At 53.6% G+C, this 12,513-nt stretch overlaps 1 protein-coding gene across 1 annotated transcript; it reads right to left on the bottom strand.

The window, feature by feature from the left end:
• Positions 1 to 4,606: 4,606 nt before the first annotated feature.
• Positions 4,607 to 12,191, bottom strand: LOC116660161. The gene is made up of 3 exons (XM_032468863.1): positions 11,596 to 12,191; positions 10,504 to 10,592; positions 4,607 to 5,043 (listed from the first exon to the last, which is right to left on the bottom strand). The coding sequence occupies exons 1-3, from the start codon at positions 11,718 to 11,720 to the stop codon at positions 4,607 to 4,609; spliced, it is 651 nt and encodes a 216-aa protein (XP_032324754.1). The 5' UTR covers positions 11,721 to 12,191.
• Between the last annotated feature and the right edge of the window lie 322 nt (positions 12,192 to 12,513).

Genomic DNA, 12,513 nt, shown 5'->3' with positions numbered 1-12,513 from the left:
CGGGGGAAATCGGGGGCACTCGGCGAGCCCGCGGTGGCATCGATCTTAGTCGAACCCTGGCCAGGCTGCGCCGCCTCCCTGCTGGGGCCCGGCCCGCGGCTCGGCCTCCGTGGCGGCAGTTTTCGGTCGGCCAAGGGTCCCCTCCTGCCTCCCCTGCTCCCTGCCGGTTATCCCGCCGGCCCTTGTTCCCTCCAACCGTTTCTCCTGGAAGCCAGGACAGTCCCGACCATTTTCACTGCACAAACCCCCACCCGCCTCGCTTTTAAAGCCCAGCTGGGGGCCTTGGTCCCTTGCAGGAGGGAGAGAGCGAGATTGAGAGCCCAGTGGGGGGCCCTCCTGCAAAGACAAGACTCCCCTTCGTTTTCATCTTTGCCCAAGTTTTGAAAAGTTATACTTAGGACCTGCTCTCTCTTCTTTCACTGTGGATCTGGACAAAAACAATATTGGGGAAGCCGATCTGAGGGTAGGGGCCGCCCTGCAGGCACAGGGCCGCTCCCTTCAAAACTTCTGGGGCCGGAAGTTCTGCCCTGGTGACTGGGGTGTCTGCAAAGGCTTAAATGTGAGACTCCAGGGTCACACTACTCCCCCATTTCACACACACACACACATATACCCGCCTTCCTTCTGGAATCACCAAACCCAGGGCACCAGAGGCCGAGTTCTCTCATTCGGCCTGGCCCGGGGAGGAGCTGCAGCAGCTGAGGCCTGGCCAGCCGGCCAGGTGGCCACCCGGCCACCCGGGTTCTGCCACTGCACCCCGACTCCCATGCGCTGGCAGCAGGTGCCCCAACTGGCAGAAGGAATCAAGGATTTGAACTTGTAAAACCAGTTAGAACAACTCTTACACTCTTTCCGTCCTGCCCACCTGTTAAAGAACACATGTTATTAACGATTTGAGTCGACAGTTCGGGGAACAGAAGACATTCTTTATTCTGCTCTCCTCCACCACTATGGGGTCCCGCCCCAGGAAAGACCTCTTAATACATTCTCTTAAGGGAAGTTCTCAGGAATCCAACTTTTGCTCACCTTGGCCTCAGACTTAATGAAAATCAACTATAATTCAGATTATTTCCCAAAAGCACCTTGTTGCTTAAAATAGCTAGGTAAAAATTAAAACTGGCATAGTGATGATCAAGAAGTCCTTTTTTATTTTTCTGCTCTTCCTAAAGTTTCGTCAGACCACTAGAAATCCACTTTAGATGATTCCCATTGTGGCATAATTGGTGTTACTCCTGGTGGTTGGAAAAGTCTTCCACAGCCCTGGCTGTCAAAACAGCTTCTTTGAATCTGCTCAGCCTGGTCCCATTTCAGACTTCCTTAGAACTTTTCTCAAAGAAATGCCTCCCCAGCGTTTTATTTTTGTTTTTATTTTCTTCCCCCAATGGATCAGTCACAGAGACAATACATTCTTCTGTGTCCTGTCTGAAGCAAAAAGTTCTGACATCTTGGTGAGGCGGAGGTGGACAAAATATGGGTGAAGATTCAATCCCATGAAATATGAAGTGGCCAGGCCAATCCCGGTTTAATGGTTCAAGTTGTGTGTGTGTGTATATATGTATATGTAAGCGTATACTGTCCTTAAGTTGTATGTGTGTATACACACACACACACACACACACACATGCACACACATATATGTATACGTAAGCGTATATTGTCCTTTATCTACCCAAACTTGCATACACTTGTCAGTGGTAAGAATGTTTAAGTTAATGTATGAACACAAACTGAATGAGAAATTATCTGAATAATCTGGGTAAATGAAGAGCAGATCCAGACCTAAATGTCCAAGAGTAGATCACTAATTATGTCACCCAAAACTGTTGAGTTCTGGTCCTATGCTTGCTAGAATAAATCCTTTTTCTTTCTTGTATGGGAAATAAGACCCTAAATTCCTTTTGACTGAAAGGAAGTTTATGAGACAAGATGCAATTTTCTCTTTCTTTTCTGACAACTCTGTCATCCAAAGGATCACAGCCATGTCAGGGTGTCTGTCTTGGAAAGAAAGAGAGAGAGAGAGAGAGGGGAGAGAGAGAGAGAGAGAGAGAGAGAGAGAGAGAGAGAGAGAGACCGCGCACTGAGGGGAGAAGCATTGCAGCCCCTGGCCATCTTTGCATCAAAATTTTCCAGACCTCTATTTTTGATTGTGATCCCACTGATCTGAGTTTGAAATGCGAGCGGAGTGAAGCCCCTAAGCCTTCAATCGTGTGAAATTTTCAAAAGATCTCTAGAACCAATCTCAGGCTGCCTGACCCCTGACAGGCGCCGATCCCTTTATTCCTCTCTCTGCCAGCACTTCATTTGTTGGAATATCTTTCAGATTTGCACCTCCAGATGACAAACCTGAGTGTTTATTATGTGTACATGAATCGGAAATCTTCAAGCCCGCACCAAAGCACCATCTTAAACATAATATTTAATTTCCCAGCCTAAGTGCCTGCTTCTTTATTTGCTTTTCATTAGCTTAAATATTTTTTCCAGGTCTCCTCATGTGTCACTTTGATATTTAGATGATTCTCTCTTTTAATCATCATTTCCCTCCCTTGAAAAATAAAATCCTCTGCCGCCCGCGTCGGCGGGGCTCACGCGGCAACGCCACTGGGCGGCGGGCAGCGAGGCCGCGGAGCGGTTCGGAGCTCTGGGGGGCGCCTCTCCGAGCGGGGTGGGGGCCCGTGGCGTTACAGAGAAACGCTTGCTGTTGAGCCGGCAGCCAGGGGTGGGTCGGGACCCGTGACTACCCTCCCATCTCATTCCATATCTCCTCCTTTAAGCTCTTTTAAATTCCTTCTGGTGCTTTTTAAAAACAAAACAAAACCTCAGGTGGCGTGGAAAGGTGCTGCGTGAGCTGCTGGGGGTCGGCCTCGCAGGTGACATCTCTGAGTGTGGGCGCCGGGTTTAGACATCTTCCCCAAATTAGCAAGGCACTGCTGCCTTGGCGTCCCATCCCACCTCGGCATCCCCTCCCACCAGCCTTCCTGTGGGCCCCTAAATCCTGGGGCTTGAGGGCACCAGAGGGAAAGGAGATGTGGGGGAGGGCTTCTTGGGAGATGGCTGCTTTGTTAAGATGCCCTCCGTCAAGTAATTTTGTGGAAAAGATTTTGAAGTTTGCCTGCCCCTCCCCCAACTTCAGCCCTAGTCTGGGCTTTAGCGCCCAGCCCGGCACCCAGGTGAACTGAGCTGACACGGAGACGCACCCCACCCTGCATAAGCCGGAGGTGAATCGCAACCCACAAGCCCAGTCTCAGGTCGGGAGGTGGTGGGCTGAAGCCTGAACGCCCCTCCCTCTGCATTTGGATGGGCCATGTTGCTATGATTAACTTATTAAACCCCCTCGTAATTATTTTAATTTGACTCGAAAAAATACTTTGGGCGGTGTTGCGATGTGTTTGTATTTATCCATCCCGCCCATAAAACCTGTGTTAAAACAAATGTTACTTTTCTCTCTCTGTACATAGACCCTCCCTTTTTGAAATAGACCGCAGGGACTGCCATTAGATCGAATGGCAAGTCTTTATGGAAAGTGTTTTGCATAATTACATACCAAAGCCAGAACAGTCACCTCCACATTTTATGGGTCACAAACCATCAACAATTGCCACATTATTGTCCACGAAACCTTAGTCCCTTCATTGATGGAGCGGACTCCACTGCTAATCTAGAACGGGAAAGGATGGAAATTTCTTCTAATAAGAACCCGAGAAGATTATGTCCCTGCTGACAACGTGTTTACATATAGTTATAAAGTTCAGAGGACCAACGAGGAGACGAGAGGAAGTCGGACTAGGCCTGATTAAGCGCGGAGCATCGGTCTAATATAGATAGTGCATCAAAAGGGGCGCCTGAATGCCTCTCCCCTTTTCAGATCCGACCCCTTCCTACCTTTGTCATGCTGTAATTAAGATATTCTTATTTAGACAGACAGCTTCTCTGGTAACTGAATAATATTAGCTCCTTTGATGTCAAACTTTTGACAGTTATCACACCAGCACTGGGCAATTTAGCACAAATGCCCTCCTTTAAAAAAAAAAATAGAAAACCCCCATCGGCTTTGAAGAAATCTAGTAAGTGCGATCCTTATCACCAAATGATCTAAATCGCCGCCGACAGGCCGCCCAGCTATAAATTACATTCGGTGTTACATAATGAAGCCGAATTTGGGTTTTAGTTCATTGAAGCAGTTACTGGTGGAAACTGGGGCGGGGGGCCCACAAGTCCTGTGTCCGCATTCCTGACCCTCAGAGCCTCTGTCGGCTGTGGGAAGAAAACCCCGCAAAGTCTGCGGGGTCAGGACGGGGATGCGGGATCCGGCCGCCACGCGGGCAGGTGCGGGCAGAGCTCATCGCCCTCGCCCCAGCTCCAGAGTGTCGGGCAGGACCGGCCATCTATTCGGGATGACACTTCTCCATGGCTTTCTGAGCTTGGCCGCCAAATTTGGGATTTGCCAGATGGCAGGATTATCTTCGCGTCTGTTATACAATGTGTGTGTGTGTGTGTGTGTGTGTGTGTGTATGTGTGTGTGTGTGTGTGTGTGTGTGTGTGTGTGTGTGTTGGGGCGGGAGGAGGATGGGGAGTGAAGGCAGGAAGTCCAGAGACCGCGCTGGTTCCTTTAAAACACATGCACATTCCCTCTTCGCCCACTCGGGCTGTCGCCTCCTGGACCCTTTCCCGTGCTCTTGGCATCTCCGAGCCGCCCCGCGGCAGGCAGCAGGAGGGGTCCCCGCCACCCCTGCCCGCATCCCTGGACCCGGGGCCCGGTGCCCAGATGCGAGAAGCGGAGGGGGATGAGAGAGCCTCCCTCGAAGGAGAAATGGCGGGGAATGGGAAAGTTGGAAGTGAAGGGGGCAGAGAGGGCGGGTTTGGAGGGAAGAGACTGTGACGGTGACACCTGGAAGGCATTGTCCTTGCGAGCGACACCTGTCAATCTCCGCTCCGGGGTCCCGGGGCCGAGGGCGGGGAGGCCGCGGGTCTCCGCGGTGATGTCATCGCAGAGTCCCTTCCCGGCGGAGGGCGGGGAGAACCGGGAGGGGAGCAGAGCCCGGCGGGCTGGGAGAAGGGTGGGGGAGGAAAAGAGAGAAAATAAACAGAAGTCGCTCTCGCTCGCCGCGTCCTTTGCTCTGGATTTACATGGAAGTCAATAATCCAACTTCAGTCTTATTTCTAATCTTGAATGACGCATCATCTTGCCTTTTCATTGGGGGAGAAGGAACAGGGTTCCCACATCCTGTCCCACACAGCCCGCCACCCCTGGGAGAGCCCCGTTATCCAAAAAGCCTCGAGGTGACTGACCCTCCTTCCAGACCCAGCTCCCTCTTTTCCTGGAGGCTGTTCCAAGCTGGAGGCTTCAGGCTTAAGGAGGAAACACTTGGGGACGAGTCGTGAAAGTCCTGCGATATTGCAGGGGGTGAGGGGAGAGTTAATTAACGCCGGGCTGGCTCAGCGAGTGGGAGAGGGGGCATCGGCGTGGGTGGGCGGGCCAGGTCGAACGTGGGGGTGCGCGCAGTAAGGGGGGCGTGTGATCAGGAGGCCGCAGACCGGAGGCCTCGGCTGGGGTGGGGGAGTGATCTTTGGTGGCCTCTGCGGGGGCTGCTGAAGTGCCCCCAAGGATGCTCCGGCTGGTCCTGGGGAAATTCTGATCTCCTACCTACTGAGCTCCCACCCCCACCCCACCGCACTCTACTGGACTCTCCCTCTTCCTATTCTTTTCGGCCTGAGCTAATTAGCAACCTGCCAGCGGCCTGATTTATGGAAACGCTCAGGCGGGCGGAGACGCGCCGCTCGCCGCGTCCGGGCTGCCTCCGGGCGGAGCGGAGGAGTCGTCTCCGCCGGCCCCCGCCGACGAGCTTCCCTCCGCCCGGCCGGAAGCTGGAAGTTGCTGTCCCTGCTCCCCACCCTCCACCCCCGCGGGTCCGGACGCCCCCCGCGCCCCCCGATGCCCCAGCCTAGGACGCTGGGAGCCCTGGCGCCAGCGGGGCGGGCAGGGGGCGGTGGCCGCGCAGCCGACCGCGGAGTCCCAGCCGCCGGGTTCCAGCTCTGCTGACCCGGAGGGCGGGCTGGGCGCTGGGAGAGCAGGAGCCTCGTGCGCGCGGGTGCGGCGCCTCCTTTCCCACGTCCGGGTCTGCGGAGAAGGGAAATCGACCCGAAGGGGGAGGGACTCTGCAAGAGGTCGGCATCAGGCCCCCAGGCCGCGAGGACGCGTCGCAGGCCAGTGCGGGCCGAATGGAGCCACTAGCCCAGCTTGCCCCCACTTCGCCAGTGACTGTCCCCGGGGAGGGCATGGTCCTCCTCACTCTGCCTCCCCCTCACTTTCTCCTGGGTCTCTTCCTCAGAGTCCCCGGAGTCGGAGCCTCCAGCCTAGAGTCGAAATTTCAAGCTGGGGGAATGTGGGGCCACAGACCATCTCCAGAGCCACCGGCCAGGCACTTCGCCCCAAACCCTGGCGCTGTCTCCTCGCGTTCCTGGGGTTGCTCTCGGTGGTCCTGGGAGAGAGGAAGCAAGAGGTACTTCCCTCTGTTCCCAGTTGACCCCAGAAGTGAGGATGGAGAGGGAAAGGGGTGGAGAGCTCACAGGACAGCGTGCACAGGACCTGTTGCTGATGCTCCGGCAGACTGGCGCCTATCCCGGAGAACGTAGGGTTCCCAAATTCTCCAAGAAGCAGTGTTGGAGGTGGGGAGCATAGGAAAAGGGGGACACCTCTGTGCCCTCTTCGCCTTGGAGAAGTGTTGGAGGAAAGATATCCTGGCAGACCCAGGGGGCCAGAATCCCTGGACATGCTCCTTTAGACTCAGGGTGAGATAGGGACATGGGGTTGAATTCACTGGAAGGGGACCATTCCTCCAAGGCTGGCTTTGACCAAAGTTGCAGTTATGGGGAACTTGAGATTTCAAAAAAAAAAAAAACAAAAACAAAACACCAAGACAAAACAAAACAAAACAATGTGTCAAGTTTATTTTTAAACACCCCACTAGTTCACCTTTCTTAAAAGCCATATCTGGACCCCCTGACTGGAGGCAGTAGAGAATTAAGACCCTTCTCATCACAAGACCTCCAAATGCCTATCCTAGTCCCTCTTTTTCCCTGTGTTTCCTCTCAGATTAGGGTCATTTGATGTCACTAAGAACCTAAAGCACCCCTCCCCTACAGGGTCCTTGGAAAATTTAATTTCCTTCTCATCCTCCTCATCTACCTCCTCTCACGTGTCACCTTCTCCAAAGGGTTAGTAAGATTGAGGGTCAGGCAGGCCCTGGTCTTTCCTTGCCTGGCCAGAGGAAGCTGACACCCTCAGCCAGGTGGGAGCTGGGCTGACTGACCATCTATATCATAGCATTCAGTAACCCCGGATGGCGGCCTCTTTGAATTTCCAACTGTTCTGAGGGCTGGGGTCACCTGCCCAGACACACGCTGGTGGTCCAAAATCTGCAGCCGAAGTCCAAGCTGAAATGGAGACCTGCACCCTGCAAAACATTGCCTTCAGGCATTACAGGTCCCAGGACGGCTCGGTCACCCAAGAGCCAATCTCAGGGCCTCGGGGGGGGGGGGGGGGGACCGCTGATCCCAAGACATTCACAGGCCAATTTCAGGACCCACAGCCCACACAGCAAATCCTGGCAGTCAGGCGCCCAAATAATATTCTTCGTTCATCTTTTTCAAAGTTGATTTATAGCGATCGACAGGTTAAAGCCTCATCTGACTTCATTACTTTTAAAAGCTGTCTATTTCACAACTGTCACTTTTCATCACTTAACTCAAATAAATACTTGAAGAAGTGAATTGGAAGAGACTTTTAGATCATGTTTATAATTCTTGGTCGCCACGTTAATATTCCTAGTGACCTGACCTTCTGAGTTTCTGTAGACTCTTAAACTGGGCAGAAAATTCCTGCATTTATACCAGAAAACGTGAAGGAAGGTGAGGCGGCCGGAAATACGGATTAGAAAAAGTGTAGCTGGCGACAGGTCAGCGACCAGCAAAGCTTCCAGGGTGGCGGTGGTGGCCAAGGCCCAGGCCGGGCACCCAAAATCGCTGGGTAGAGGGGCAGCTCTCCAGGCAGGGCGCTCAGGTGGATCTAACCACTGAAAAGAGGGCGCAGTCTCATAGCTGCAGGTGTTACCCGGGTCCCACAGAGCCGGGCACAAACCCACCAGGAAGTTCGTGCAGAATGGAAATGCTGTTCAATGTGACTATTTATTACTATTATTATTTCTAGAATTGTTTCCCAAACTGGTTGTAATGGGCCCCACAACCACAGGTTGTGAAAAGCGTTTCCTCCTGGTTGTCTTTGACTTCGAGATTGTGAGATACACACGGAAAGCGAGTGTGGAAACGAAATCGCATGGATGAAAGGACGTTCAATAAATCGAATTAGTTTCTTCTTCAATTTTGCTGTCTTTTGCCCAATGCTGGGTCTTCTAGGGCCGGTCTCTCTCTCTCTATCTTTCACCCAGCCACTCACATGGAGCCAGCTCTCAGAAGTAGGCAAAAGAGAAAAAAAAAGGGAAAAAAAAGGAAAAAAAAAAAGGAAAGGAGAAATAAAAACCTATGAAAACAGGAAAACTGTCTAGTTTAGGGGGCAAACTAATACCGAGTGTATTAGATTGTCTTTCTTTATTTTTTATTAAGAGAAAGAAAAAGAGGAAAAAGGAAAAGAAAAAGGAAAAAGAAGCTAAGTCTGCCGAGCCCGGGGAGGAGGAGCTGGGCGACTCTCAGGGTGATCGGGCCTGGCCTTGCGCAATCGGGCCGAGGCTGACCCGGCGCAGGGTCCCCGGGCCCCGAGGGCCCCGCACTCTCGCGTCCGCCCCGCCCGGCTCGCACGGCGAACGCGAACTTCGCAGATTCCCCGGAGTCACGGCGGCGGGAATGTGCACCGGCCTGGGCCCCGCCGGGTTCCGAGCCGCCGCCAGCTTCCCGATCGTGGCCTCGCCCACCCCGAGGACCGGTCAGCCTAGCGGGTCTGAGCCCTCTCCGACTTTTCGCGCGGGGGCGAAAAGAAGCCAGCTTCAACGATGCTCGGGGGTCGCCGCCCCACTGCGGGAACGCGGCAGCAGCGCTTGGCTCCCGACCGCCGGGCGCGCTGCCGTACCCTGGAGCGCCACCTCGCTGCGGAAACTGGAATTACGCGGCCATGCCGCCCAGCCTCATACAGCCTAACTTGACCGTCACCGGAGTTTTTCCTTCAGCTAAAGCCTAAGAGAAGCCGAAACGCACAGGCCTCCATCCCACCGGTTAAAACGCATTATCTGTGACCGACCTATCCCTCAATGTCTGCACTGGGATAAAGGGAAAATAACAGGAGAAAGAGAAAAAAACATAGGTACAGTTTCACCAAGGCTAAACTATGACGCTGCTTTCATAGAAAAGATTAAATAAATGAGCGATGTCTTCTCGGAGGCGACGGGTTCGGGCCACCGAGTATTTGCGGCCACTCACCTGTGGCCCATGCAAATATCCCCCAATGCGGCGGATGCTTACGAACTCATGCCTCCCCAACTACGATTTTTACCGAAACCCACTCATTCTGATCAGATGGACATCAGAGGGGCTCGGCCATGTTTGTCTCCAGCCCACTGGGACCCTGTACCCCGCAGCCTTCGGTTCTGCTGACAAAATAACCACAAAATACGGCCTATAACCTGCACACCTACAGGCCGGTGAAAACCGCAAGGGCGACAGTTCAATCGCACAGCATTTCTCTCCCAGGTGCAGGCGGGCATTTGACCCTATTTTATCCGGTTGGTAGCTTCAGAGTTTTGCCCCACTCTTAAGCCCACACGACTGAAAATATACAGGAATTCTACTCACTGATATGTGGATTTGTTCAATTTATTTTCAAAGCACACTGACCAGAGATAGGTGTTCTAAGTAAAAACAAATTTCACAAAACAAGATTTTTTCCTGTGAAGATTGCAAACATGGTGATAAAAGTAGAGTGTCTGTCTTGTGGTCCTGTGAGTATTTGTGTGGTTTCTTTGTTTTGAGGTAGGTACACAACCTTTTTTTTTTCTAATGTGGTTTTGATGGCAAGTTTGTTTTTGCTTTTGTTTAAAGAGCTCGGTGGATCCTACATATAATGATGGCTGAACTGGAAACGACAGGGTGGGGGGAAAGTGTGCATGGGGCAGTGTATAAGCCCTTCGGCATTTCCCTGTCTGAGCAAACCCAGCATAGAGACCCTTCTAGAAACTTTGCCCTCCCTGAGTCGGCAGGATGAGCTCTCAAAGGGGAAGCAGGCAATGGAGGAGAGCTCCTTCTGTCTCTAACTAGCACTCCTCACTGCAGATTTGCAGGCTCTCAGAGAGCCCTTGCTCAGAAATTATAGGGCTGCCCCAGGAAAAATAGCCAGGTTGGCGTTCTGGGTGGTTTGTCCCTTCTCCATCAGGCTAGGAAAGATTTCTAAGAGATTGTACAGGAAAGATGCCCAATTTCGTAACAGGACTTGGGCAGTATCCCTCATCCCAGCCAGTTTGAGAAGGGGTGACTCCGCCCCTGGGAGCCCGGGGGCTTTCTCACCTGAAGTGATGCTAGGCTGCAGGGGAGAAGGGAGTTGCTGAGAGATCCTGGAAACTAAGAGGCAATTCCTGAGAGGGTCCAGAGGTCCACTGAGGAACAACCATAGAGACCAGGGACAGAAACAGAGGAGGGGAGGGCAGAGAAAATGATATATTTGAATCTATGTGCTTATAGTTTTGAGAAGTCTCTAAATTGAAAGGGTTTTTCTTCTCTCTCTCTCTCCCCTTCCTTCCCTCTCTCCTTCTCTTCCCTCCTTTCATTTTTCTCTCCTCCACCCTCTCCATTTCTCACATTCAGATTTTCAGGGTGTGGGGGGGGGTTCCACCGAATAATGACTGGAGATGAAAAATGACTTTTATTGCTATTACACTTCCTACCGCAAGATGCAGTGCAAGGCGGCAGAGTTTGTATTACAACTATGTCACAATGTTTCACTGATGCAAAACATGTAGCCAGAGGGTGTTGCTAATGACTCCTGGATTAGAGGAGATTGAGACTGGGAGAAGGAGAGAGAGAGAACAAGAGAGACAGAGGAAGGGAGAAGAGAGAGGAATCTCATTAAAGGAAGGGGGGGGGTCACATAGAATCAGGCCTAATAATCTAATCAGGATATTTTCAGATTTCAAGGTTCTTCCCACGCTTCAGAGGGTGAGCTAGCGAGAGAGCAAAAGCCTTCTAAATACCACAAAGGGTTTTTTTTTTTGCATGTTAATAACTATTAATTATGTTTACAGCCAAAGTGACGAGCTCTCCTTTGGAAAGAATCAAACTTCGGCAAACGCTTAATATCAGATTAAAGGCTTTTCTAGGAGCCGTCCCGCTTGAAGGGGAGTGGGGACCCGGTCATCACCCTGGGGTGTGGCGGAGCGCCAGGCCTGCTCCGCGCCCCCGCCCGCGGTCGTGCACACACTTGCACACCTGCCTGGGACAGCCCGCTGGGGCTCAGGGCGCCCTCCGGGGCCGCCTAGGCGCAGTCTGCGGCCTGGGCTCGGCCTCGGCTCGGTCTTGGCAAAAAGGTCCCCCGGGGATCCGAACTCCCCGGCGCCCTCCCCCGGGACCAGCTCTACTTAGGGAAGGTTTCGCGTTTCCTACCGTGGCCCGGGCCGGTCCCACCGCCCTGCAGTCCGCTTCTGCCCCCCGGGGCACAGCGAGGAGGGCATCCCCGGCGGGCCGCGGCCCTTTGAACCCAGGAGCCCCGGGCTCCCGGCCGGCCACATGGAGCTCGCTCGGGGCCCGGCTGCGGAGCGGAGTGTGGGTGGCGGGTGGGGTGGAAGGGGAGTGGGGGAGGCGGAGGGGGTGGAGGGGCGGGGGCGGGGGCGGGGGCGGGAGCCGGGCGTTAAGCCTGGAAGCTTGGCTGTTTACCCAAACGATTTTCTTTTCAGGCCCGAGACGCCAATGAGACAAGATCAAGCTCCCCTCTTCGCAGTGTCTGCGTGTGTGAGTGTGTGTATGTGTGTGTGTGTGTGTGTGTGGCCTCCTCCAAACGGGGCTTTGTGAATGGGGGGCTCCGGGACGCCGGCTGGGAGGGACCAGAGGCCGACCCGGGCACCAGCGCCTCCTCCCGGGGGCCGGGAGAAGCCAGGCGGAGGGCGCGGGGTCTGAGCGCACAGAAGGGCGCTCCAGATGCACACTAGTCCCGATCGAGGGAAGCAAGCGACAGGGACACAGGCCGCAGAGAGCTAAGGGCCGCGTCCCCAAAGGCTGAGCCGGGAGACGCCTGGCCGCTTGTGGGATGGGGAGGGGCAGAGGGAGGGGGAGAGAATAATATGAATCACATCCTCCTACCAGTCCCTTAATTTCCGATCCCTCCAAAGCTAAAACCTAGCTCCTTAGGCCACTGATTTCTTCCCGACTCTCTCGCTTGAGATCTATTAGCTGCAAATTAGGCCAAGGTTTTGGCGATTACGGTACAATGCAGGCCGCGTGACACGCGCCGCTGGGCCTGCGCCTGGGTCCCTCCTCGCGCCGAAAAATGATTAGAAAGCAAGAGGGGATGGATGGTCCGTATTG

Source organism: Camelus ferus, chromosome 27 (assembly GCF_009834535.1).
Source record: "Camelus ferus isolate YT-003-E chromosome 27, BCGSAC_Cfer_1.0, whole genome shotgun sequence".
Classification (NCBI taxonomy): Eukaryota; Metazoa; Chordata; class Mammalia; order Artiodactyla; family Camelidae; genus Camelus; species Camelus ferus.
The sequence above is the reverse complement of the archived record's forward strand: the minus strand, read 5'-3'. Positions and strand labels throughout refer to the sequence as shown.